Below are 24,576 nucleotides of genomic sequence, written 5' to 3'. Positions count from 1 at the left end.
ATTTTTTTACAGGCTGGCAGGGTGCAGCACCTCCTGAAGATGCTCTGGCTCCTCTCCAATACTTTAGCATAGTGGTTGCTTCTGACTTGAAGGGAGTCCTTTCTGACCCACTTCCACATAGAAAACTCCCTCTGGTGTGAGCAGGCATCTGATTGATAAATCTTGGGAGTCACAACCAGGCTGGGAGTCACACAGAAGACATGTGCAAGAGGACAGCCGCCATCCCGCGTGGCACTGGCCATCGTGGCCACGGCTTTCCGCCTGCCCTGGGACCTGCAGGCTGCTGGGTGACGGACCACCCCGGCGCTGTTTAACCGCACAACCTTTGCAAACCCCGAGGAAAGGCTCCCGCTGCGGCTGGGCACCTTTCGGCTCCAATCTGCTCGCTGGCGCTCACACCCAGCCCTTGAGGAGCACGGAGCAGCACCGCTACCGCTGCCCGGCCCGCAGCCCCGCTCTCCCAGAGAAACAGCGCTGACACCGGGGCCAAGGCCGGCGGGCAGCCCCGGCCGGCGCGCACCGATCCCCGCCAGCTCAGCCCGGGGCAAAGCTCCGCGGGGCTGCCCGGCCGCACCTCACCCCAAGCGGGCCGGCGGGGCGGGACGCCACGGGGCGGGGCGGGACGCGGCGGCCGAGCCCGGCGAGACAGCGGCGGAAAGTGCCACGACTCCACACGGCCGCGGCGGCGAGGAGGGACCGCGACCCGGCACGGGTGGGTAGGGGCGGCGGCAGCAGCCCTTCCTTCCCCCGGCCACCGCTTCCGCGATCGCCCCGCGCTGCCGGCGGGACCCCACAGTTTTCGTGCGGCGGGGCCGGGCGGATGGATGGCCCCGGGCGCGGAATGGCGGCGGGAGCGGGCAGGGCGAGGGCCGGGCCCCGCGCTGCCCCCGGCCCCGGCGCCGGCCGGATGACAATCGCTAATCTGATTAACCGCGCTCGCTGAACGTCCCGGCGCTCGGGCCGCTGTCCCTTGTCCGCTTTCTTTCCTTAACTAAGCCCCCCCGACGAAACTCTGCTGGCGCCCGCAGACCCCCGGCGGCTGTGGGCTTTTAGGCAGACCCCGCAGGCGGAGACCCCCGCCCGCCCGGCTCTCTGCGGCGGCGGGACGCGAGCAGCCTCGCCGGGCTGTGCCCGCTCCTCGCCCCGCCGGGGCAGCGCTCCGGCGGAAGAGCGTGTGCTGCACACGTGGCTGAGCGCCGGAGAAGTGTCCGCGCTGGAGTGCCGGCTCTCGCCTTCGTCGAAGCCCTGCGCCAGCGGGGAATGGCTGGAAGGAGCCGAGGATACCTGGGATGTGAGCCCCAGGGAGGAGCTGATGGGGACCGGCGGTGAAATGCCTCTTCGGGCAGGGAGGGGAGAGAAAATTTCTAACAGTCAAGCTGCAGCTGTGTTGTGGTGCTGTTACACTCTTCTCCTATATATACATGTATTTTCTGCCTGTTTTCTCACTCCTGGGCTGAGGAAGGGAGCTGGCAGCGCTGCTGGCAAGCACAAGCCAGCTGGCTGCTGCTGCCAGAGCTAATGGAGCACTAAGACACGTTCAATTAAGTCGAGCTATAACTGTTGACGATGGGCTGATCTGGAGTTGCTGTGTGGAGTAGCACATGCTGCTGGGAGGCTGGAAGTGCACAGTCACTTACACAGAAAATGTATTTAAACAGAGGCTGCTGGCAACGTGGGCAGGATCTGCTCACGGCGTGCAGGCTTTTCTCCTTTGTTTTTAATTTTTGTCTCTATTGCAACAGGGTGGAGAGAAAAACTCCAGGAGAAGTATCTGGCGATTGTTTTTTTATCTGCTGGCAGTGCTGTTGCTGATCAGGCCTCCCAGTTCCCTCATCCTTGCCCTTTCCCTCCTTTTTTTTTAAGCTGCTGGGATATGTAGAGGAAGGGATGCTGCAGGAGCTTCACAGGCAGGCATTGCTGTGGGTTGTGCAGAGCCCATCTGTGTGAACCCAGCTCTGTCTCTGCCCTCTGGCCCCTCATCACCCCTGCTGCATTGCTCTAAACTGAGATGCCACCTTCACACCGTGGCAGAGTGGAAGCCTTGGGCTGCAGGGGGTCAGTGTCCTGCCTGCAGAGAACATCTTTTCCTGCCTGCAGCACCTGCCGACACCAGGAGGAGATAACGTGTATTTTCCTTGGGCTGTGGGAAGAAATAAGATCTCTGTAGTTACTGCACAACCTGACTCTTCCATTGCTCCTCCCCACCTGTTGTTTGGCCTGGGTGATTTAAACGAGGGTTTGGTGGAGGGCTGGGTCTTAAAGATGCTGAGTTCCCGTGGATTTCATGTGTGGTCACAGAGGGGAGGACAGGCTGAACAGGTGGCACGGTTCCAGCCTGGTTTTGACACAGCTGTCAGTGACAAATGTGACCACAAGACACTGAGCATGGCCCTGGTGCTGTCGTGTCACATGTCTGGGGGTTGGTTCATCCTGGAAATTGTTTAGTGCTGAAAAACCAGAAGGCTGAGTGCTTTTCTGGTTCTGCTTCCTCAGGGCAAGTTGGACTTTGGCTTAGGTGTCAAACAGAGGTGGCTGCATGTGCAGGGAGGTGAGGGAGGTCAGGTCTCTTGGGCTGTTGTCTGGGATTTTGGGAAGCTTGATGGATAACCAGAAAAAGCCACAGGAGTGAAAGAGTCAGCACAGCATTTCAGCCAGCTCCTTTGCATGAGAAGGCCAAGTGAATACCAAGTGAAGTTGTTCACCTCATTCCTGTTCTGATGGTGGGGAAAGGCTTTACCTGGAGCAGCTGTTTTGGGGAAGGAGTTTGTGTATGGAGATATGAGATGATTTCTGCTGTTTTGGCTGGGAGAGGAGCGGAGGATGCTCCAGAAACGTCATGGAAGTAAATGTGCTCAGTGTTGGATGTGAACTTGATTTTTTGGGCATGGACTCTGATGACTGCTGGTGTCCACTCACTTCCTGGGCACACAGCCCTCTGCCAGGCAGATGGAAAAATGCCATCATGAGAATGATGCCCCATGGAGGACCAGAAGCTGCCAGAGGGAGGATCCTGAAGTCTTTGAGCCTCTCCAAAGCCTGGCTGTCAAGCTGAACACGTGAGATTACCATTGGTGCCCTATTTTGCCATGTCCTGGCTGAGACTTTGTCCAGGTGGGAAGCACGGAGGGTTTTCCTGCCAGAGGGCACACGTGCTTGCGAGGGGGATGTGCAAATCCAGGAGCAAACTTCCAGCCCTCGGAAGGGCAAAGGTGGCAAGGTCAGGAAATGTCAAAGCAGAGCTTCTCTCTGGGTGCTAGCACCGTGGCATAAATGCTTCTGGCATCTCCGCCCCAGGAACTTCCTGTAGGAAGACTTTTCCTTATCCCCCAAATGCCAAGGGCAGCCTGGCTTGGTTTAAGGCTGTCTGTGCCCCGTTGGAGAGATGGGCTCTTCCCTGAACAGGTTGCTGGGCTGGTCGTGCCAAGTCCCGACCACAGGAGGAACCCTACAGGTAGAACTGGCTCCTCGGAGTCAGTGCCGGGGCTGCAGGGCACGGGGACAGCACCAAGGATTGCCATGGAGTGCTGCTGGCAGGGATCAGTTCCTGGCTGGCACCTCTCTCTCCTTCCTGTGGATGTTCTGCTGGCACTTCTGTCCTCGGGAGCAGCATGGCGTTCCCCTGGTCGAGCAGTGGGAGCTGGGATGGCCTGTCTGAGCATCCCAGCTGCTTTCAGGAGCTCTGGCAGCTGCCAGGGCTCTTTTGCAGGTCCACAGCTCCTGGGTGCTCTCAGCTGCTTTGTTCCTGTATTGCTTTTGGTCTGGAGGGGGTTGCTGGGGTGCTTTTGTTTCGCTAGGAAGGACTTTAGTGCTCATTTACATCCTTATCTCACCCTGGCTTTAAAGCAGGAGGCAAGGTACAGGCAGCTTTTACTGCAGCCCGTGGAGCTGGGTGAGGCTCTCTGCGAGGCACAGAGGGTATGGGGCTCTGGAAGGGCTTCTGGGGACAGTCCTGCGGGGTGAGGAGTGGGCAGGCACACGGCTCTGGTGCCACGATGCCACATCCAGCACTGCCATCTCACCCACCTCGCCACCCCTGTCCTCTCATCCGTCCTCCCTCGTGGAGATTAAGATTTCTTGCCCCGTTCCCATCCCCTGTGGGCTCCATCAGGCTGCTTTGGAGGGTGGCAGTACCAGCTGGTGGGGCTGGAGTGTGTTTATAGCACTTGGGGATGCCCTTGCCCCAAGGTGGAGCAGTGGATTTTTATCTAGATTTGAAACTGTGGTTCTGTGAGGTCAGGAAGGGCTTATTTTTACAAATATGTTTGGGTTGCTGGGTGAGGAATGTAGGTCACCTTGTTCTGGCCCTAAAACAGCTCCTGGGTGCTTTGGTATAGCCCTAAACCCAGCACAAGATCGTGGGTGTGTGTTCTCCAGCCCTGCTTTTTATTTAGTGACAGGGAGAGGAATTCCAGTCCTTTTCACACTGTGGGTTGGGAATTACCTGTCTGTCCTGGTTGGGACCATCCCAAAGCAATGCTCCCTAGTCAGGGGACACTGACTTGGCACCAGATGTGCTGGGATAGAGTGGGCTGAGGCCATTCAAGTGCAAAATGGCCAGGGTGGATGTGAAATAGTAATAAGTGATGCCTGCACTATCAGCTGGGATCTCCAGCAGTGCCCTGGGGTAGAAAATTGGCCCTGACAGGGCTGGCTGGTTCCAGCTGGCATGGAGAGCCCTCCTGCCTGCCAGCTTCTCTCTCTGCTGCTTTACCTTCGAGAGGTGGGCAGGGAGAGCTGGGCTGCTGAACATCCTTTCCCAGGCAGATTGGGTATCTCCAGTGGGAGATTTGCAGCTCCTCCCAGCTCTGCAGCCCCTGCTTGGGTGCTGGAGAGGAGTTTTCACTGCACTGTCCCCACTTGGAGCTGCAGGTTCAAGTTTGCTGCTCCAGCTCTTAGAAAGGAAGGGCCTCCGAGGTGTCTCCCTGCAAGCACTGAGGTTTGAAAAGATGCTGATCTCCTTAGTTTTATTCTTATTTCTGCCTCCTCCCCTTCCAGCCCGTCCCTCCCTTCCTCCCTCCTCAACCAATCCACACCCCCTTAAAGAGGAAATTCGATAATGTCAGCAGTTAATCGTGGGGATGGGAACTCCTGGTAGCTGAGGGCTTCCTGCATTTTGCTTGTTCTGTTTTGAGTAACAGTGATGAGGAGCCACAGCCATGGCAACTCCTGGAAAATGTCTCTTCCCAGATTAACTGCCTGACACCAGCATCTGGGGGACTCTGAGCCACCTCAGAGCCGCATGGAAGTGATGCCCTGGTGGATGAACACATGCATGGGCCAGCAAAAATTGGCTTTGGAACCAGGATAGGTTCAAGTAGCCATTAAGAGGAGTGGAGATAGCAGCATCTTTCCCCAGATGTGGCTGAACCCTGCTTGCCAGAGCTCAGAGCAGGCAGTGTGGTCTCTGCTGCTGCAGAAAGGGAAAGGGAAGTGGGAAGGGCTGCTGCAAAGCTTTCTCTTCCCAGGGGATATTTTATACCAAAGATGACACCTGGATATGCATCTGGGGGCAGTGAAAAAGCCAGGTGCTCCAGGGAAAGCCCAGATTTTGGCCAGCCTGCTCCCAGCAGTCTGAAAGTGGGCTCTCTTACTGCTTCAGGTGTGGCTTAAGGTCGTACAGAACCACCCCACTGAACATAGAATGAGGCTCGTGGCTGTCTGTGATTGCATCCCTGGTTTTATTTCCTTCACTTTGGTTATTCTGGAGATGAAATTTAGTCACTGAGGTACAACTGGACCCCCGTGCATGGGCAGTGTAGCAGAGGAGTAAAACCTGGGGCTGTGCAGGCAGGTCAGCCTGAGCCATGTGGATCTGGAGTGTTCCTCTTCCCAGTGCACGGTGCCATTGGAAGGCACAGATGCCCATGTGAAGATCCCTCTCAGAAAAGCCATTGCATTTCTTTCCTCCCCTGCTGCCCCTAACTGTTGTCCCGGTGTCTTGCAGGCACAGAAGAGTGAGGCAGGATGGACGTGTACGACCCTCAGACGCTGGGTGTTATGGTCTTTGGAGGCTTCATGGTGATCTCAGCCATCGGCATCTTCCTGGTGTCCACCTTCTCCATGAAGGAGACGTCTTACGAGGAAGCCTTGGCCAAGCAACGCAAGGAGCTTGAGAAGACCCAGCAGCAGAAATTGGAGAAAAAGAAGAAAGAGAAACCGGTTGAGAAAAAGGGAAAAGCGAAGAAAAAGGAAGAGAAACCGAATGGAAAGATCCCAGAGCAGCAGCTTGCTCAGGAAGTGACAGACCCTCCCAAGGAGGTGGCTCCTGAGCCTGCTGTGGTGCCCGAGCCTGTGGCAGTTGAGACTCCAGTTGCAGCGGTGGCAGTTGTCCCCCAGGAAAAGGAGAAGCCCGTTCCATCACCTAAGGAGAAGAGGAAGAAGGAGAAGAAGGTGGCAAAGGTAGAGCCCGCTCCTAGCCCGGTGTTGGCGCCGCCCCCTGTCAGCGTCCCCAAAAGTTCTCCCGTCAGGGAGGTGCCCCCCAAGGAGGTGCCCGTTGTGGCAGTGCCCCCAGTTGGCACTCAGCAAAGCGCTCCAGTCATCACCTCTGTCACTGTCAAGAAGAGCGAGGCTCTCCCAGCCCAGGAGGACCAGAAGCATGATGGCCCTGCCAAGAAGAAGGCTGCATCCAAGAAGAAGAGCGAGCCAGGTGAGGCCAAATTCCTCTGCCTGTATCCCTTTGGTCCAGCACGGGTGTTGGAGAGTTCCAGGTTCCTCTGGGCTTTGTGTTGTGGGCTCTGCAGATGGGAGTGAATGAGAGCTGCGTGTCCCTGTCCTGGGAGGGGGACAGCTGCCAAGGTGCTGCACATCTGGGTGGGAAGCCAGGATGAGGTGTTTTCCCCACGGAATCCTGACTGTTAAAAGTACAGAGGAGCTCTCCCACACTTCTCAGTGGAGCTGGGTCACTGCTAGCATTTCCTCCTCCTGTGGTGGAGGTGAAGAAGGATTCTTCAAGCAGAGAGGATTGATGGAGTTTCAGACTGCAGGGGATTGATTTTAGAGTAATTAGAGGGAAGTGGCTTTGGGTCTCTCACAGGGAAGGGAAAACTTACCCATCATCAGTCGTGCCTTACTTGTTTGACTCAGAGAGGGAAAAGATCAGGTGGTCCTGAGCTCTGCAGGGTATAAAAAAGGTGTAGGGAGGGGAAAATCAGCTCTCTTGCTGCATTCTTGCCTCTCATTGTACCAGTGGGAACAGTTTGGGATTTATTTTTGGTTAAGTGATAATTACAGGCACTAAAAATGTGAGTGCTTTCAGACCTGTGGAAGGGTTCCCATGTGGACACATGGCAGAAATCTCTCAGGTGTTCTCAAAGATGTCATGTGATGTGCATGGATTTCTTTCTTTCTTTACCAAAAAAAAAAACAAAACCCAACCCACCAAACTAAAAGACATCCCTTCCTGCTGCCCTTCTGCAGCACATCCAAACCTGCTGTGCAGCCTGGCAGTTTCCACACCCACGTTTTGGAAGAGGGCCTGCTACTCAGCAGGGCATTTGCAGCTGCTGAGTTTCAAAGATGGGTTAAACCCCTTGAATCTGCTTTTCTGTGGGAAGGATTTTACTAAAGACCATCTCCACATGGTAATGGGGTTTGGAATGACTGGAGAAGCTGCTCCTGGAGGGTATTGCAGGGATGGTGGGCTTGGGGAAACTGGAGGTGACTGGTTTGTTGTGTGCACCCATGTGTAAAACACACAAATCCAAGCTGTAACAGCTGAGGGAATGTGGCTGGGAGATGACCTTTTAGCATGTGTTAAGTTGGGAGGTTTTTGGGTGCTCCAAACTTAGATTCCCTTGGGTATGGAGTGCCAGTCCTGCATGTCCTGAAAGTGAAGAGTGATGTCTTAGCTGCTCCTGTGGGATTCTGCAAAGGAAAGCTCTTGGTAGGATTTGTGCCATGAAGCCAACTGCAGGTTGACCAACGTGTTTTCAGCAGCTGTGGTCTCTCCTCCTCAAATGCAAAGGAACAAATTATTCCGTGGCAGATAAAAATGGGTGTTCCAGGACACATCCTCAGCAGTGAAGCAGATGGCCAGCCTGACAGGAGTGGCTTGGGGTATTTTTCTCCTGCGACTCCACCTGGAGAGGGGCGGAATTCTGCTCGGTGTGTCCCTGCACGCAGCAGGGCTGAGCCAGGGGATGCCAAGTGCTGTCCTGCAGCCCTGCAGTTTGCCAGCATGGGTAAAGTGTGAGCCAAGCCCCGGGTCCTGGTGGCACAAGGGGGTGGAGCTGCTGGGAAGTGGCCGTGGCTGGGGACACAGGCACGGCTGCTGGCAGGGCTTGGCGCTGCCGTTCCAAATGGATCTACCAGAGATCACTCAGCAGTTACTGTCACTGGCCAGACAGACTCAACTTGGGGAAAACTAATTTATCCCCCATTAAAATAGATGAGAAACAGATTTTTTTTTAGAAATGGAAACAATGCCTTCCCCTCCCCGCAGCGCTTATTCCCAGGCTCAACTTCCCTCCTGACTCCTCTACCTCCTATCCCTGAGTGGTGCAGGAGGATGGGGACTGTGGTCAGTTTGTTACAGCCACCCTCTGCAACCTCTTTCCTCCTCACACCTTTCCCCTGCTCCAGTGAGGAGCCTTCCATGGGCTGCAGTCCTTGGGAGGAGCCTTGTCCAGCATGGGGTCCATTCTCTAGAGGAGAATCTCTGCTCCAGCACTTCCTCCTCCTTCTTTGAACCTTGCTGCTTGGGGCATCCAAAGCTTTGTGTTCAAGAGACTCTGGTGTTAATGACTTCAGGGTCTCTGGAGCTACTGGACTCCAAACTGCTTTTCCTTCTGTGGTTTTCTAGGAAGAGGAGCCCACAGGGCCATAGATACAGGCAGGAACCCCTAAACCACTGCCTCTGTGTATCATGACCATGTGCACTGAGGTCCTACAACAGCATCATGGTCCCTGATGCTCCCTGGCTTTCCCAGCTTAGCAGGGGAAGGGTTGGAGTCATGTTGCTCCCTTAGCAAAGAGCTGGAACCAGCTTGGCTGGTGAAAGGTGGGAGATGACCTTGCTGTCACCAGCACCACTGCGTGTTGTGACATCCTTCAGCAAGGTTGTGTTTTGCTGTGGTCCAGCTTCTGATGCCTGATGTGTCTGAGCCCCCTGGCATGGGCAGAGCACTCCCAGCTCCTGCTGAGAGTCTCTCCATTTGGTAGAGGGTGATGGCAGGTGCTGGGACCAGTTGCTGAGCCAGGCAGAGGTGACAGCTGACTCGAGGAGCACGTGTGTGGTGTCATCTCCAGCACTTTTCTTACTGTTCTCACTCAGAGAGGTACCAAATGTGACTCTGGAAATCAGGGTGGCTGATGGTTTGAGATGGCAGCTGTGGGCTTGAAGCCAGCTGAGATGATACAATATTTCTGCTGCTGTCCCCAGAAGTCCCAATCTCTCCTCTCTCCTCCCTAGCACCTACAGATTCGGATGGGGCCCTGTACCTGCCCTACAAGACACTGGTGTCCACAGTCAGAAGCATGGTGTTCAGTGAGGGGGAGGCCCAGCAGCTCATCGAGATCCTGACGGAGAAAGCAGGAATCATCCAGGACACCTGGCACACGGTAGGGCTCTGCTGAGCTCAGGAAGTGCAAGGGGGAGGAAAGGCACCCCGTTTTCAGGCAGGCTGGCCCTGAGGGTGTCTGGGAGAACAGAGCTGAATTTTTTCCCCTGGAGCAGAGGGCAGGATGTCGTGTGTGTGTGGGGTGGAGGGGGTGGCTCTGGAGGTGGTGGTCCCCACTGATGTGCCACCCCGTGCTGGCAGGCCACGCAGAAGGGTGACCCGGTTGCTGTCCTGAAACGCCAGCTGGAGGAGAAGGAGAAGCAGCTCTCTGCTGAGCAGGAGGATGCAGCTGCTGCCAGGAACAAACTGCGGGAGCTGAGCAAGGTAAGCCCTGGGTGGCCCTCCTGGCGTCCCCGGTGTGGCCTCTGCTCATGGTGGCTCTCCATGTGCCTCCTGCTCCCACATCTCAGAGCCCCCTTGATGGGGCTCTTTGGACCCTTCACCTGTTGGCTGTTTTCTTCCCAAAAAGCAGAGGAGATTACCCCCCCGTTCTCCTCTCTTGGGCCTGCTCCAGTCTAGGAAGGTGCCAGCCCAAAGAACCACAGGGTAGTGCCTGTTGGCAGCTGTGGGAAAAGCAGGGGAAAACCCTTTCTGTGAGAGATTGCAACTTTCTTCTGTAGGGAGAAAGGCAAATCCTTCCTCATTTCAGCTCTCCTGAGCTGAGATGATGCCTTTGTAAGGAACCTGATCCTATTTACCATGCCCCTCTCTGACTCAGCCCCCTGTCCCCACCTCTTTTTGGGTGTTGAAGGCAGAGCAGATCCCTGCCACGCTGAACTTGTGGCTGTCAAGTCCATCTGCTTAATTTTCCTGCTTTGCCCCAAACGTTGTGTGATGTTACTTATCCTGGGGAAGGAAAACAAAATTCCAGGCTGTCTTACTCCTTTCTCTTAGCTGGCCCAACATGGAACAACAGTGGCATCCAGTGGCCACAGAGCCCAAAACAAAATGCAGGAGGAAATGTAAGTGCTAAATGTACCTGGGCGTGGGTGTAGCAATGAAAGGGCTAAACTTTGTACTCTGCTGAGCTAGGAGGCCACATCCTCTTAAAATGGGGAGACCTGTGCTCTGAGGACTAACTGGGGGTCTCCTTTCCTGGCAGGAGCTGGCAGCTGAGCGGGCCAAGGCGGTGGCTGTGGAGGGCAAGCTGAAGGAGCAGCTGCTGGCCCGCGAGCGGGAGATCGTGGCCGTGCAGGCACGGATGCAGGCCAGCTACCAGGACCATGTCAGCGAGACCCAGCAGCTCCAGGGCAAGGTGAGCCCCGGGCTGTGCTCTGCACCTGCCTCTTTCCTCTGCCAGGGGGCTGCTGGTGGCACATGTGTGACATTCTGGAGAAAGCTGAGCTGTGGGAGGGGGCCAGAGCTTGGGAAGGGGTGAGACCCTGCCGTGCTCCTGAGCCATGGTGCTGAATTTCCCCCCAAAACCCCTTTAAGGCCCCCCTAAACATCCCTTAAACTCCCCCAAATCCCTTCCCAAACCCCTTCAGGTACTCCCACACCCCTCTAAGACCCACTTAATATCCCCAAATACCCCGCCAATCCCCTTTAAGCCCCCTCCAAACCTCTTTGGAGAAGAGGCACGTTGGAGCATCTTCATGGGATGTCACACCCTGAGGGCTGTCAGCATCAGCACACAGTCCCCTGCACTGCCAGTGCCTCCTGCTCATCTCCTGGGCTTTGACAGGGCCAGCAGAAGGGCTGGTGGTGGCATTAACCCCTTGTTGGGCTCCTCTAGATCCGGACCCTGCAGGAACAGCTGGAGAACGGCCCCAACACGCAGCTGGCTCGCCTGCAGCAGGAGAACTCCATCCTGAGGGATGCCCTCAACCAGGCCACCAGCCAGATGGAAAGCAAGTAAGGCTGGGAGGAGGGGCAGAGCCTGGGGCTGCCCTCTGGCAGACCCTGGCTTGACTACCCCCTTTCCCTTTCACAGGCACCCCAGTTAGATGGAGGTGGAGGAGGAAATGAGGGAGGAAGAGCTGTGCCAAATGGCTTTTGGGGGTACACCAGGAGAAACAAGGGTGTTCTTCCCAAGTGACAGGGCAGGGAATCTCTCTCTCCTTTGGGGTCACCTGTGCTGATGCCAGATCCAACAGGCAGTGGAGGGGTGAGAGGGCATCAGAAGGCACTGTGGTGTTTTTCCCCCATAGGGGAGCTCATACTTTCAAACTTGAGAAGAAATGCAGCCAGCTCATTGATGGGAGTGATGCTGCAGAGAACAGAACAAATAGGAGCTAGGTAGAAGAATTTCACACTCCTTTTTATAGACAGTCTGAAATGACTGGTGATTAACAGCAGGCAAATAATTACAGAGTGGGCTCCAGCTGTAGTGCTTCCTCTTGTGTCTGGGAACACAGATCCATGTGTCCTCTACTTCATAAGAAAGGAATGTCTCCTGTGACTGAAACAGGACTTTTAAAAAGTGATTTGTTGGCTCTTTCCACCCCCTCCCTGAAGGACCAGGAGTGTCCTAGAAACAGGCAAACAAAGTTCACCATTTCAAGTCCTGTATCAGGCCCACAGGAGGATGTGTTTCCCCCGACCAGCACCAGGCAGGCTTGGCTGGCCTGTGAGCTGAAATAACCCTGCTTCTGTTGCTGCAGGCAAAATGCTGAGCTGGCCAAGTTGAGGCAGGAGTGCAGCAAGCTGATGAAAGAGCTGTCTGAGAAGTCAGAGGTGCTGCAGCAAGAGGAGCAGCAGAGGAAGAGCTGGGAGATCAAAGCGACGGCCTCGGAGAAGCGAATCGAGCAGCTGCAGGTCAGGCAGGCACTGGCAAACCCTCCCCTTGCAGAGCTGGGTGCTGAATGGCAGGGGATCCATGCACTTGGCCATGGGAAGGGCCAGGAGGGACATCAGTGTCCATGGCTGGGAAGGAAGCTGCCTGGCAGGGTTGCTAATTGCTCTCCACCCCTGTTAGCTTGTCACATTCCCTGTGTCCCTTGTGCAGCATCACCGTCAGAGCCCAGGGAGCAGGATGCCCTGGTTGAAGCCATTCTTCTGCAGGGCCTCTCTCTCTCAAGCTCAGATGGTTTTAAGCTTCTGCTCTCTCTCTCTCTGGTGTAGGAGATGGAGCTTGTGGCTTTTTGGGTTGCCTGCAGGGAGTGGCTGGGTTTGGGGTTTTAGGGGTGTTGAAAGGACACCTCCCTAGCAGAGCCTCTGAGCACACGGAGGTGTGTTGCTGGCAGGCAGGCTGTACTCACACAGGGAAGAGCATCTTCTTGGATGTTGGCAGTGCTCCTGCTGGGATCCTGCTGGGATGTTGCTAAGCTGTGTGCTGGGAGCATTAATCCCCGTGTAGCAGACAGAGTGAGGAATGTCTCTGAATTGCTCTGGCCTCTTCAGGAAGGGGCTGTGGTGGAAGAGACCTTTATCTGCACATGCCAAAATAGTTTTGTAGAGGAATTCCTAGAGCAAGGGGCCTTCCATATCCTTGCTCTTAATTTTTTGTGTGCCTAAGGATGTAGCTCTCATTTTGGTGGGCTGCATTTGGCTCCTGCTGCTTTTGCAGGTGAGGGGCAAGGAGGGTGATGTGAGCTCACAGCTGGTGTGAAGGCAGGAGCTGCCTCTCTGACTCAAAGCAGGAGCTCCTAGACATACTTTTGGGAGAACTCCCGGGCTGTCAGCTCACTGCACACCTTAATGCTAATTAAATAAATCACACTAAAGTCAGGGATGTGCTTAAGGTGCTAGGGAGACTGTGTTCCACAGTAACACCTGGAGCTCTGAGCTGAGGATATTGAGTCAAATCCTCAAAAACCAGAGTGGCTCTGCTCTCCTGGTGGTGCTGAAAGCATCCCTTGGACAGAGACAGGCCTGCTGGTTTACCTTTTCCTGTCCCCACCATGCAAAGCAATTTTTCTCCCTCTGCAAGAATGCCTCTTTTACCTGTAAAGCTGCAACTCATCCTCCTCCTCCTTTGCCTTCCCCCTCAAAATGTCTGCCCTTGCCACCTCTTCCTTGCTGCTTTCCATGATGGAAAATAAAAAGTATTCCCTGGCCCAAATTGCACAGACAGTTCCTCCTCCTGTGGAAACGTGCTTGGGTGTCTGTGTTCTGCAGAGCCCCGTGCCAGCACCTCTCCCTGCTGGGCTGGGATGGTTTGAACCGGGGCTCTGGGAGGTTTTTCAGAGCTCTCCAGAGGAGAGGTTGGCCATGGAATTGGCCCAGGACCGAGGCATTTGGGTATTGTTTACTTCCCAATGTGAGGGCTGGCACAGGATAAAGTGTGAGCACAACATGGGGTGCTTCATGTGCAGGGGGAGCTTGGTGGGAGGATGACTTTAATCCCCCGAAACACAGCTTAAAAATAAAGTCACGTGACACATGAAGCCTTGCTTCAAACTGGCTGGGGTGTCTGCCAGGCTCCAGGAAACCTTCTCTTCCTGCCCTGCAGGCTTACCAACGGGAGGCAGAGGTGATGCTGCAGAAGAGGCTGGATGAGGTCAGTGACGAGCTCCGCAAAACCCAGAGCAGCTACAAGAGCCTGCTGGCAGATGCAGAAAAGACCAAAGGGCAGCAGCAGAGCATTGCTGGTGAGGAACTGGGATCAGCATGGGCAGGGCTCTAGGGCCGACTGGAGACTTTGAGAGCTTGGAGGAACCAGTTGGGGCAGACCAAATAGATCCAGGGATGAGTTAGGCTGCCTGGTGTTGCTGTGAGCATGGGTTGGTCCGTGGTTCTGTCCCAGGGTGTTACTCCAAGGCCTCTCTCCTGTGCTGGCCTGCATGCCTGCCTTCCCTTTCTGTGCCTCCTCAAAGCATCCTTGGCCAAGGAAGGCTTCTTTGGCTAAGATCCTGCGTGGGCAGAGCAGGGTGTGGAGTCTCCAGGTTTGTTTGCACCTGCCCTACTGTGTTTGTCACCCTTCCCTCCACCAGAGCTGCAGGCCAAGCTGCTGAGCTCCGAGGCAGAGGTTAAAAGTAAGCTGCTGGAGTTGGACAGTGTGAAAGGGAAACTGCAGGATGCCAGCTCGGAGAATGCAAAGCTCCTGGAGAGGATCAAGTCCATCGAAGCTCTGCTGGAGGCAGGCCAGATGCGGGAGGCAGAAAAAGACAGAGACCTGCAGGTCGTGTGCTCGTTTAATTGGGCTGGGAGGAGGGGAGTGGGTGACACTGCTTACTCAATCCCCGAGTTGTCCTTGCTCTGGGATCCTCTCTGGGATGCCACAGGAAGGGCTGACCTGTATCACATGCCTGGGGCAGGTCGTCAAAGTGCTTTCTCTCTTCCAGGCAGCCAATGAAGCAGAAATGAAGCAGCTGCAGTCAAGGTGGGTCCAGGTGCACATCTTGCAGTGGCACCTCCAGCTTGCTGTCCATGTGTCCCAGGCTTCCTTGAGCACTGAGCCTGTGGCTGAGGGCTTCCTGCCTTCCAGGCAGGCTTGGGGCTGTCCAGCTGGGAAGTCAAGGTCAATCCTGGCCAGTAGTGCTGTTTAAAATATTGTTTGGCTCTGGTGCTGGCCCCATATAACAGCCTGAAGTAGGACTGAGTTGCTGGCAGGCACGTGGAGTCTGACCATTCCTGCAGAACAGGAGGTTCTGCTGCTGTTGGTGCTGGGTGTGGGATGTCTCTGGTGCAAGTCCTTGCTCAAGGCTGGGCCAGCCAGAGGAAGTTTTTTAAAGATGTTTCCAGGTATCTCCAGGGATGGAGATTCACCACCGCTCTGGGTTCCTATTCCAGTGTTTGATAACCTCTTCCCCCACCCCACAGCACAGAAAGGTTTCCTGGCATTTAACTGGAGTTTCCCATGTCATGAGTCCTGCCTGTTGTTCCTTGTCCATGTGCTGGGCACCTCCAAGAAGGCACTGCATGGGGGGAAGATTTCTCAGATGCCCCCATTGCCAGCAAGCATCCAGCATCCCTCTAAAGAAGGCAGCTGTTGAGTTGTCCTGAGACCCCAGGAGATGTGTGTAGTCCTTCTCAAGGACCTGAACCTTGGTTTGCTCACACTGAGGGTCCCTTCAGGGCAGATGGGCGATCTGAGGGTGTGGAGGGAACCTGCAGCTTTCTGCTGTCTGGTTGGCAGCCCTGATTTAGGGTTGCTCAAGGCAGTGGGATGATAGTTTCAAAATGCAGAGCTGTGGGCTCTCTCAGCCTAATGAGCCCCAGTTGTGCAAGCCAGAATTCCTGGCCTTTGCATCAGGTTGCTTCTTCCTCTTTTTGTGTGTGTGCAGCCAGCCAGTTAAGTGATTGCTTTTTATTGCTGGTAAGGGGGCAGAAAACCAGATCCCACTCCAGCATTGCCGTGGCTGTGGTTTTTAGTCCTGCTCCCTCTTCCTCCTGCTGTGTGTAGATCCCAGAGCAGACCAGGATAGGAAGGGCTGTGTCTCCATCTCGGGAGCTTGCTGCCCGTGAGGGAGGTGGCTGCTCAGGCTCACTCCTGCATCCTGCCCTTCCAGACTCCAGGAGAAGACAAACCAGCTCTCAGCCTTGGAAAGGGAAGCCACACAGCTGCGGGAGGCAGTGGAGCAACAGAAGGTGAAAAACAACGTGAGTGAGTGACAGACAACCCATCGTGGTCACCTACTGATGGCTCCAGGGTGTGGCCAGAGGCTCTTCCAGCCCCACGGAGCCCTGGAGGCATTGCCTCATCTGCCAGAGAGCAGGAATACCCCTGGTGGGCTGCCTGAGGTGACATGTCTGTCCCTTGTTCTCTTGGAAGGTTTAGGACCTGGTAAGCCAGAGAGATCCTACCCTGGCAGGGCCAAGTCAAACTCTGAGAAAGCTCCCTCACACTTCCTGCGCTCCTTATCCCTCCACTGCAAGGTGGTGTCACCTGTGTGGAGGCCACCTTGCATCCCTGCAAGGCCTGTGTCCCCTGCAGGCATCCTGAGCTTGCTCCTGGAGCTCCTGTCCCATGCAGGGCACTGCCAGAGCAGTGGGGTGTGTGGAGCCACTGGAAAGACTGGGGAGAAAGGAATGCTTATGGACATGGGATGGAAGACTCCTGACCAAACCCAGTTCCCTAAGCAGTGGCTTTGAAATCCCCTGCAGTGCCATCGAGCAGCTTTGTGGCCCTTGGCATGGCGTGTGGCTTATTGCCCTCTCTGTGTGGTCTCCACAGGACCTTCGGGAAAAGAACTGGAAGGCGATGGAAGCGCTGACCACGGTGGAGAAGGCGTGTGAGGAGAAACTGCTTGCTGCTACGAAAGCAAAGGTGAGCCTGGCATTGCCCTGGTGTTGGAAGGGAACATTCAGCTTCCCCAAGCCACCAGGGAGGCCTGCCCTGGGTTGCCTGCCTGCTTAGGAAGAGTGCTGGCCCAACTCTCGTGCAAGCTTCTCCAGAATTTTTCTTGAGGGCAGTGCATCCCTGGCACTGGTCATGGCTGGGACATGGTTGAACTGGAAGAGATGCTTTTGTGGTTCCCAGCACCAGCAGTTTTCTATGTTGGCTGGTTTCCCCAGCCCTGTGGGCATAGAAAAGCAGGACCAGTGTTGTCAGCCTGGCCAGCAGGTGCCCAAGACGTCCATCCATTGCAGTTTGTCCCTCTTTCAGGAAGAGCTGGCCCAGCAGCTGGACGCGCTCCAGACGCGAACCAAGCAGACGCTGCTCTCCGCCCTCCCAGGAGTCACCGTGTCCTCACAGCAGGTGGGACAGGCTTCCTCAGACCCCCCCAGAGCCTCTCCATGTGGGGAGAGAGGTCTAAGCATCCTCCTTCTTTCTCGTTCTCTTTTATTCCAAACTCAGGATTATGACACGTGGCTACAGGAGTTTAAGGAGAAGACCGTGGGTGTGCTAAAGCAGCAGATGATCACAACAGAGCCACCAGTAAGTGATGGCTGGAAGGTGGAGGGGTGAGGGTGTGCTGGAGGGTCACATGTTTCTTCTTTTCATCTCTCCCTCCTTTCTTTCCCTCTCCTTTTAGGATTCAGCTCTTAAATTAAAAGAGGCAGAGGAAGCGCAAAGCACTTTGCAGGCAGAGTGTGAGCAGTACAGAACGATCCTCGCAGAGACCGTAAGTTCCTGCCCTTTGCACTGTGTTGGCTTCCCACTGGAATCCCCTCTGGAGAGGTCTCCTGTCAGCCCAGACTGCCCATTAGTTCAGGGTGGGCATCCCTTGCTGTGTTGGGGGAGCTGCTGTGTGGAGGAGTGTTTGTCAGTGAGACACAGGAACAGGATAAAGGTGAATTTCTAGAGCTCTTCTTCATCCTAATTGTGTTGGAAACCTTGCTGGTGGTGATGGAAGGAGACACAGCAAGGGCTCTGATGAACAGGCTGGTTGAGCCAGAGTAGGGATTAGGAGCCCCCAGCCCCACCTGATTCTAATTCTGTCACCTGATGTTTGGCCCAAATGCTTGGAGAGGCTTTTGAGGCTTCCAGCCCTTACCCTGCTCAGCCTGCTGGAGGTTTGGGCTCAGCTGAGGCTTTGCCCACAGGAAGGGATGCTGAGAAACCTGCAGAAGAGCGTGGAGGAGGAGGAGCAGGTGTGGAAGGCAAAGCTCACAGCCTCTGAGGAGGAGCTCCAAAAGGTGGGTGTTGCTGACACAGCTGGGTTTGGTGCTCCTGCAGCTGGACTTCCAGGAGAAGGGGATCTGTTGGCTATAAATTGGTTGGTGGCCCTCAGTTGTGAACGCTGAGACCCAGGAACTTCCTTTTCTCTCCAAGTCTACCCCTCCTGTCCCCAAGCCAGCTGACAAAAAGCCCACCTCATGTAGAATCTTCCCTCCTGAATGCAGAACTGAGATGGAGCTGTTTTCCATGGTCTGGCTGCTCCCCATCATCACGTGGGGTTTTGGAGTTCACTGGGACTGCAGGGAGGTGGGGGAAGCTGTTGTAATGGAGATGTTTGATTTGTCAGCCCACTGCTGGCTCCTGCAGCGCCAGCACTGCTGAGGGCTGGCGTGGGATTGCACAGGGTGACGTGGCTGCTGCTGCTGTTCCTGATGGGAAGAACGTCTGGTGCCTAGGGCAGCTCCCAGAGCAATCCTGCCTCTCGGTGGAGAGGAGGTGAATTCCTCCTTTCCAAAAACTTCAGCATCTTCAGATGCTGAAGTGTTTAAGTGCTTTTTCTGGCAGCTTGGCCTCTTAATAATGAAGTCCATGCCGCCTCATTGGAAAATTGCTGCTTCCAGACCTTTCAGCAGGAAGCTTGTGCTGAGTCTCATGATGGTTTCTCGGGTGTTGAAACCTGACTGCAGCCACCTGAAATGCTGCAGACAGCAGCTGTTGCCTTGCTCCACCATTTATGACCTGTGTGTGTTAGATTTGTCCTCCCTGGGAAGGAGAGCTCTTCCGTGGAGCTCCCCTTGGATGGGTACAGGATGAAGTGGGAAGGGTGGGAGCCAAATAGCAGCCAGTTTTTGATTGAGCCAGAGGTGCTCAGTGTCCTTCTCTGATCCTTCTGCTTCAGTCGCACCTGCAGCTGAAATCCCTGGAAGGCATGGTGGAGAAGTTGAAAGCAGATGTGCAGAGCACAGATCAGGTGAGGATTTTTGGGAGGGGAGGTCTCTGCACGGGTGCCAGAGTCAGGCCCCCTCTCCTGACTTGCCTTGGGGAGGGCAGGCTTTAGCCATAGGATGTTTGGACCTCACACAATCAACCCCCTCCTGCTTTTCTCTCTTTTAATGCAGCTAAAGGAATACACCTCTCTTCTGGAAACACAACTGGAAAATCACTTGGAGACAGCCAGCTCCGAGCGCCAGAACTACACAAAAGAAGTTGAAGCTGTAAGTGTGGAGTGGAGGCTGCTGCCTTCTTCAGCTTTTTCTAACCCTGACTCCCACCCATGTATGTTTTGAGGATTTGAGGAGTGCCCTGGGCATCTGGGAAGTGCCCCAGGGATCTGCAGCTTTGCAAAGGAAGAGGAAAACAATGGAGCTGGTTGCTCCAGTCTGGGTTGTAGGCTCCTGAAGCCAAGAATCAAGGGCAAGGTGATGGGTCAGGGAGATCTCTGTGGAGGTGCTGTCTGCTGCTCCTGGGTGGCCTGTGTGGTTTCTGTGGCTCAGGTGACACAGACCTGTCCCACGGCTGTATTTGCTTGAGCAGGCATCAGAAAGCACATCAGCATGTGATGACACCATGACCTCTTTGGGAAGATGTTGCTTCATAGAAAAGCTTCCTTGGGCCAAAGAGTTCCTAAACCAAGTGCATAAAAGGAGTTGTTTTTTTTTTCTTTCTTTTCCTCCTTGGCAGTTGAGGCAGCTCTTGTCAGAGTCCCAGGAGCAGCTGGAGGCAGCAAAGACTGAAACACAGAAGCAGAGCAAGGAGCTGGCCCTGGTAAGGAGGGACCCTGGGAATGCCCTGCTGGCTCCTTGGGGCTGGCCTGCACAGCATCTGTGGGGCCAGCACCCTTCCTGTGGGCTGAGGGAGGGCAGGAAGGCACAGCCTTTGACAGGCTAACCTGGTGCTGCTGGGGACCACACGTTCAGAGGCGATTGCTGGGACCCAGCAGGAGATTTTTATTTGCTTTTCTTTCGTCTGTGATGGGTTGGGAAGGAAGGGAGAGCAGCAAGGCTTGCTCAAGCTGGTGTGTAGCAGAAACACCCAGCTGCCCCACCACAGGACACTTGTCAGCACAACACCACCCTGAGGCAGGGGTTTGGGTATCCATCCATCCATCCATCCATCCATCCATCCATCCATCCATCCATCCATCCATCCATCTCTGAGCAGATGAGGTAGAATCATTTGCTCTGCACCCCTGGGAGCTGTTGAGCCTGCAGCTGCCCAGGTCAGATACCACTGTCCTGCTCTGGCAGAAACTGAGGTGGTTTCCCAAGCATTCCAGCTCGTGTGCAAGCCAAAAAGTTGGCAGGCTTTCTCTGTAGGCCCCTGTGGCTCGTGGGAAAGCTGTGGCACAGGGACGTGTCACTGAGCCAGGCTTGCTGCTCATCCCTCAGGTCAGGCAGCACTGAGTGAGGCAAAGAGCCACGTACAGGAGGGAGGAGTAGTGGGGTTATAAACTGAGCCAAGTGCAGCCCTCAGGGTTAGGGTGCTGAGGCCACTCCTGGGGAGGCTCTGACCCTTAACCATGTCTCATGTCCTGTGTCACCATCTCTCACCGCATGGAGAGCTGCACACAACTCTGCTCAGGGCTGTCTCAGCTGTGTTGTGTCCTGTCCTGTGCTGGGGGGCAGCCAGCCCAGCACCCCCTATTGGAATCCTGGATGCTGAGAAGGCATTAACCACGTGTCCTCTCCCAAAGCAGTTGGCTTTCAGCAGGCTGTTCCCCTTGGGAGCCCTCTGGCAAGCTTTGGGGGATGCTGTGAGCCCTTGGGCCAGCACTGCCCTGTGGGGTTCAGTCTCCTCAGAGGAAGGGGACAACACCCTGACAGAGCTGTGCCGGGATGCTCCCAACCAGGGAGGATTAGGATTACAGAGGCTCCATAAATGCTGCTGCAGTTGGGCTGAGGGCATTAGCAGCAGCTGTTCCCTTGCAGGCTGACACCTCTGACCAGTGGCACTGCTCTGTCTTTCCCCTTTAATCCTGTTAACTGTGGAGCCTTCTCCCAGTCATGGGGACCTGCCAGGCACATCTTTCTCTATGGAATGCCTCTCAACCCACACCCCAGCTGGTGCTGCTTGAGGAGCAAGCAGAATTGGGCAGTGCTGAGCCAGGCCCCAGGCTTGCCATCAGCAATCTCCCTGCAGAGGGGGGATGCTTGTACCTATTGCCCTGCGGTGCTGGGGGGAAAGCTTGTTTTTATTTCTTCTGTCCAGCCCAGCTCTCTTGGTGATGTCCCTGCTAGCTCATTTCTTGAATCTTTTTAAAATGTTATTTCTGGGTGTTTTCCCCTCTTCTCAACACAGTTGAAAACCCAGCTGGAGCAGAACGAAACGCTGGCAGAGAAGGAGCAAACGCTGCGGCAAAAGCTGGCGCGGGAGCTGGAGGAGGTGGGTGTGGGCGAGGAGGATGCCAGGGTCTGCAAAGCCCTCCTGGATTCTTGGCTGCTAATGAAGCCCAACAATTAATTTGAACAGTTAATCTGAAGGCTTTTCCCCATCACTGTCCACACCTCAGACATCACTGTGAGACATGCCCTCCCACATGTGAAGGACTTCTTACAGCAGCTGTGCTAAAGCCGTGTGGCATCTCTGGCCCCACAAACTCAGCTCTCCCAATCCCCCCGTGTCTTGTGCCAGCTTTTTCCTTGGAGGGTTACGAGCTTGAGCTGGGTTTCCTGCTGCTCCAAGCCAGAAATGCCATCTCCCTGGTGGAAGCAATGCCCTGTGTGTCTGCACCACCCAGCTCCTCAGCAGGACACAGGCAGAGGGCACTCGGGGATGGCTGGAGCAGGATGTGTGGGAGATGCTGGCACCATTGGCTCTGTGCTCACTGAGTGTGTCCTTTCCAGGCCCAGAGCTTGGCACGCAGCTTGCAGGCAGAGCTGGAAAAGCTGAGACTGGCTGAACATGCAGCAGCTTCAGACAAGGAGGAGGCCCAGCATCTCAAGGTGAGTTGGCTGTGCCATGACAAAGAGCAGGACTGCAGGCACGATTTATCATTTCTGAGGATTTCAGACAAGGAGGAGGCCCAGCATCTCAAGGTGAGTTGGCTGTGCCACAACACAGGACTGTGGGCACGAGTTATCATTTCGGAGGATGGGGGAGTGAGCCCATCCCAGTTCCCCTGCAGGAGAGGGCTGAGAGCTCTGGTGGGGCTGAAGGACAGCAGGGCCACAGCCTCTGCATCCCTGCAGGCTGAGGTCAGTGTGATGCCCTCAGCAAACACTCACGGGCTGGGCTTTTCACACACTGGGAAACCATCCAGTCCTAGCCCACGGCATCTCCAGGGAGCCAGAGAGAGCTTTGGGGGTGCCAGTTCTCCTTGTTGAGGTAGGAACTGGGTGTTCCCCTGGCCTGTGGTCACTGAGACAGCTTGATGCAGACCTGAGGTGGCCTGAGGTGTTTTCAAGGGGGGAAGGTCACCAGCTGGCAAAGGGAGGCTCAGGCAGGTGCCTTCTTTTGACTGCCATGTAGGAAAGACTTGAAAAAGAAAAAAAATTAACAAAGGATCTGGGCCAGGCAGCAACCAAACTACAGGAGCTACTGAAGGTTTCCCAGGACCAACTGGCCAAAGAGAGAGAAATGGTGAAGAAGTTGAAAGAACAGCTTCAGGAAATGGTACTGGTGGTGGCCATGTCCCTCCCTTTGATGCTGGTGGAGGCCCTGGGGCAGTGTGCAGCAGGCAGGGGTTTAATAGTGGAGGCAAGGTGATTCCTTGCTGCCAGAAACCATTTGGGTGGCTTTTGGGAAACGCTGAGACCACACGAGATGGTGGTCAAGGTCCTCCCTGCCCCACAGGCAGGACCTGGCCCATCTGTGACATGCTTTGGGCCTTGAGCTGCCATGGGAATAAGGGTGAGGCCCAGCTGGGTAACCCACTTCTTTTTTTGTTCTGCAGGGGAAAGAGGACAGTTCAAAGGAAGGGACTTCAGTTTGATGAGTCTTCACCTTGGACCTTACAGTTAACTTACCAAAATGCCTTACACATTCCTAAAAATAAAAATTTATGCTAAATTTACTGTAGATAAAAGATACAAGCCATTAGTGACCCAAAACCTAGTTTTGAAACTTACAAGAAAACATACAAAAAAAAAATCCAAAAAACCAACCAGTAAACACTGCAGTTTGTAAGAAAATCTTCATACTGTTTTGTACAACTCTTCGTTTCCTGGGGAGCTGCTGTGGCCACGCCGTGCACACCCTGGGGCTTCACCCTCCTGTTCCAGCAGAACTCACCAGAGTGAGAAAAGGGAAGACTGTGCTTGTACATCAACCAGTGCAATTATAATTATATATTTTTTCCTTTTTTCTTTTATTTTTTTTTCTTTTTTTTTTTTGAGTGAAAGGAGTGTGAAAGTAAGACCCACCATGGAAGGATGCCCTCTCGGGTGGGTGGCTCTTGGCACGTGTACTTCTGGGTGTCGATGCAATTAAAATGACATAGAGAAGAGAGCTTGTTCTTGCTTTATTTTTCTTGGAGGTTTGTGTTGGTGGGCTGTGGCGTCACTGAAGAAGGACTTTGCTTTGGCCAGGAGCTGTGTCACAGAAGCCATCCCATTTTTATTCACAAGCAAAGGAGAGAAACTATTCTTTCCCACTGATGGGCCAGGGCTGGCCTCCCTGTATGGGGTTTGGCAGAGGGATTGACACTTTTGCCATGGCAGTAGAGGCATGGTGGGGACAGGACCATTCCTCCTACTTGCTTTAAACCTTAGACCTCCTTTGTAATCTGTCCCTGTGGGTGCTGTGTGGTGGTGGTGGCCCTTGGTCACTGTCGGGCTCTCTAGCCCTCTGCTCTCCCTTCTTGTTGCTTTCCTTTTTATTTTTTTTTCCTTTTTTAAAATTGTTCTTTTATTATTCTTTTTTTTCCCTTTCTTTTTTATTTTCAGCTGGTTTCTTAGGAAATGGCAGAGGCCACGTGACAGCTTGGTGCGTGTCTCCCCACAATAAAGCTGCTGAGCCCAGTGCTGACATCAGCAGGCTTTGAGAGAGGGGAGGAAAAAAGGCCCCTCGCTCCCTCCAGTGCCTGCAAAGAGCCAAGGCCAGGAAGGAGGATGAGGGGCAGACCTGCTTCCATTTTGTTCCTGGGGAAGGCCAGTGCGTGACCAAGCCCTGCACTGCACCCCCGAGACTCCACAGGACTGGGACATCCTGTCCCTCCCTCGGCACTGTGGCTTTTGGGTGGGGGAGGGCTGTGTGTGACTCAGCCGGGACCAGGTAAGAAAAAGGGCCCAGAAAATGGGGAGCTGAGAGCCACCCCTGGATGTGTGTCCCCACTCCCTGTCCCAGCACAGGTGGCAGAGGGGGCTCTCTCCCCATCCTAGAGGGACAAACTCAGGAAGCAGACCTTTGCCCCACAGCCAGGGTTAGCCTGTGGTTTATCTTGCTGGACTTTGTGGCACATGTAGAGGAACACATGAGTCAAGGGCCACTGGTGAGCTCAGCCTGTCAGCACTGTCACCTGCCCCAGCCCAGCACGCCTGTCCTGTTGGATGGAAGCTCCCCAGAAGTGAGGGAATGCCTGCCTTGTGTCAGGACTGCACAAAACCCCCACCCAGCGCAGAGGCAGGAGGGAGCAGT

The 24,576-nt window shown here is 54.8% G+C and overlaps 1 protein-coding gene across 2 annotated transcripts; it reads left to right on the top strand.

Moving 5' to 3' along the window:
* The first annotated feature begins 584 nt into the window (after positions 1-584).
* On the top strand, positions 585-23,446 carry RRBP1 (ribosome binding protein 1). Of its 2 annotated transcripts, XM_039717018.1 has the most exons (23): positions 585-712; positions 5,945-6,646; positions 9,410-9,558; positions 9,759-9,881; positions 10,660-10,812; positions 11,293-11,411; positions 12,161-12,314; positions 13,951-14,089; positions 14,432-14,619; positions 14,783-14,820; positions 15,950-16,040; positions 16,615-16,707; positions 17,047-17,139; positions 17,239-17,319; positions 17,417-17,506; positions 17,928-18,020; positions 18,902-18,973; positions 19,122-19,217; positions 19,684-19,767; positions 21,301-21,384; positions 21,846-21,944; positions 22,471-22,614; positions 22,895-23,446. In XM_039717018.1, exons 2-23 carry the CDS (start codon positions 5,965-5,967, stop codon positions 22,931-22,933), a joined length of 2,904 nt encoding a protein of 967 aa, XP_039572952.1. In that variant the 5' UTR covers positions 585-712; positions 5,945-5,964; the 3' UTR covers positions 22,934-23,446. The 2 variants fall into 2 exon arrangements, with proteins under 2 accessions (XP_039572952.1, XP_039572958.1); XM_039717024.1 differs by lacking the exon at positions 22,471-22,614.
* The last annotated feature ends 1,130 nt before the right edge of the window (positions 23,447-24,576 follow it).

The sequence above is a fragment of the Passer montanus genome, unplaced genomic scaffold, assembly GCF_014805655.1.
Source record: "Passer montanus isolate IOZ18808 unplaced genomic scaffold, ASM1480565v1 scaffold102, whole genome shotgun sequence".
NCBI classification, from domain to species: Eukaryota; Metazoa; Chordata; class Aves; order Passeriformes; family Passeridae; genus Passer; species Passer montanus.
The sequence above is the reverse complement of the archived record's forward strand: the minus strand, read 5'-3'. Positions and strand labels throughout refer to the sequence as shown.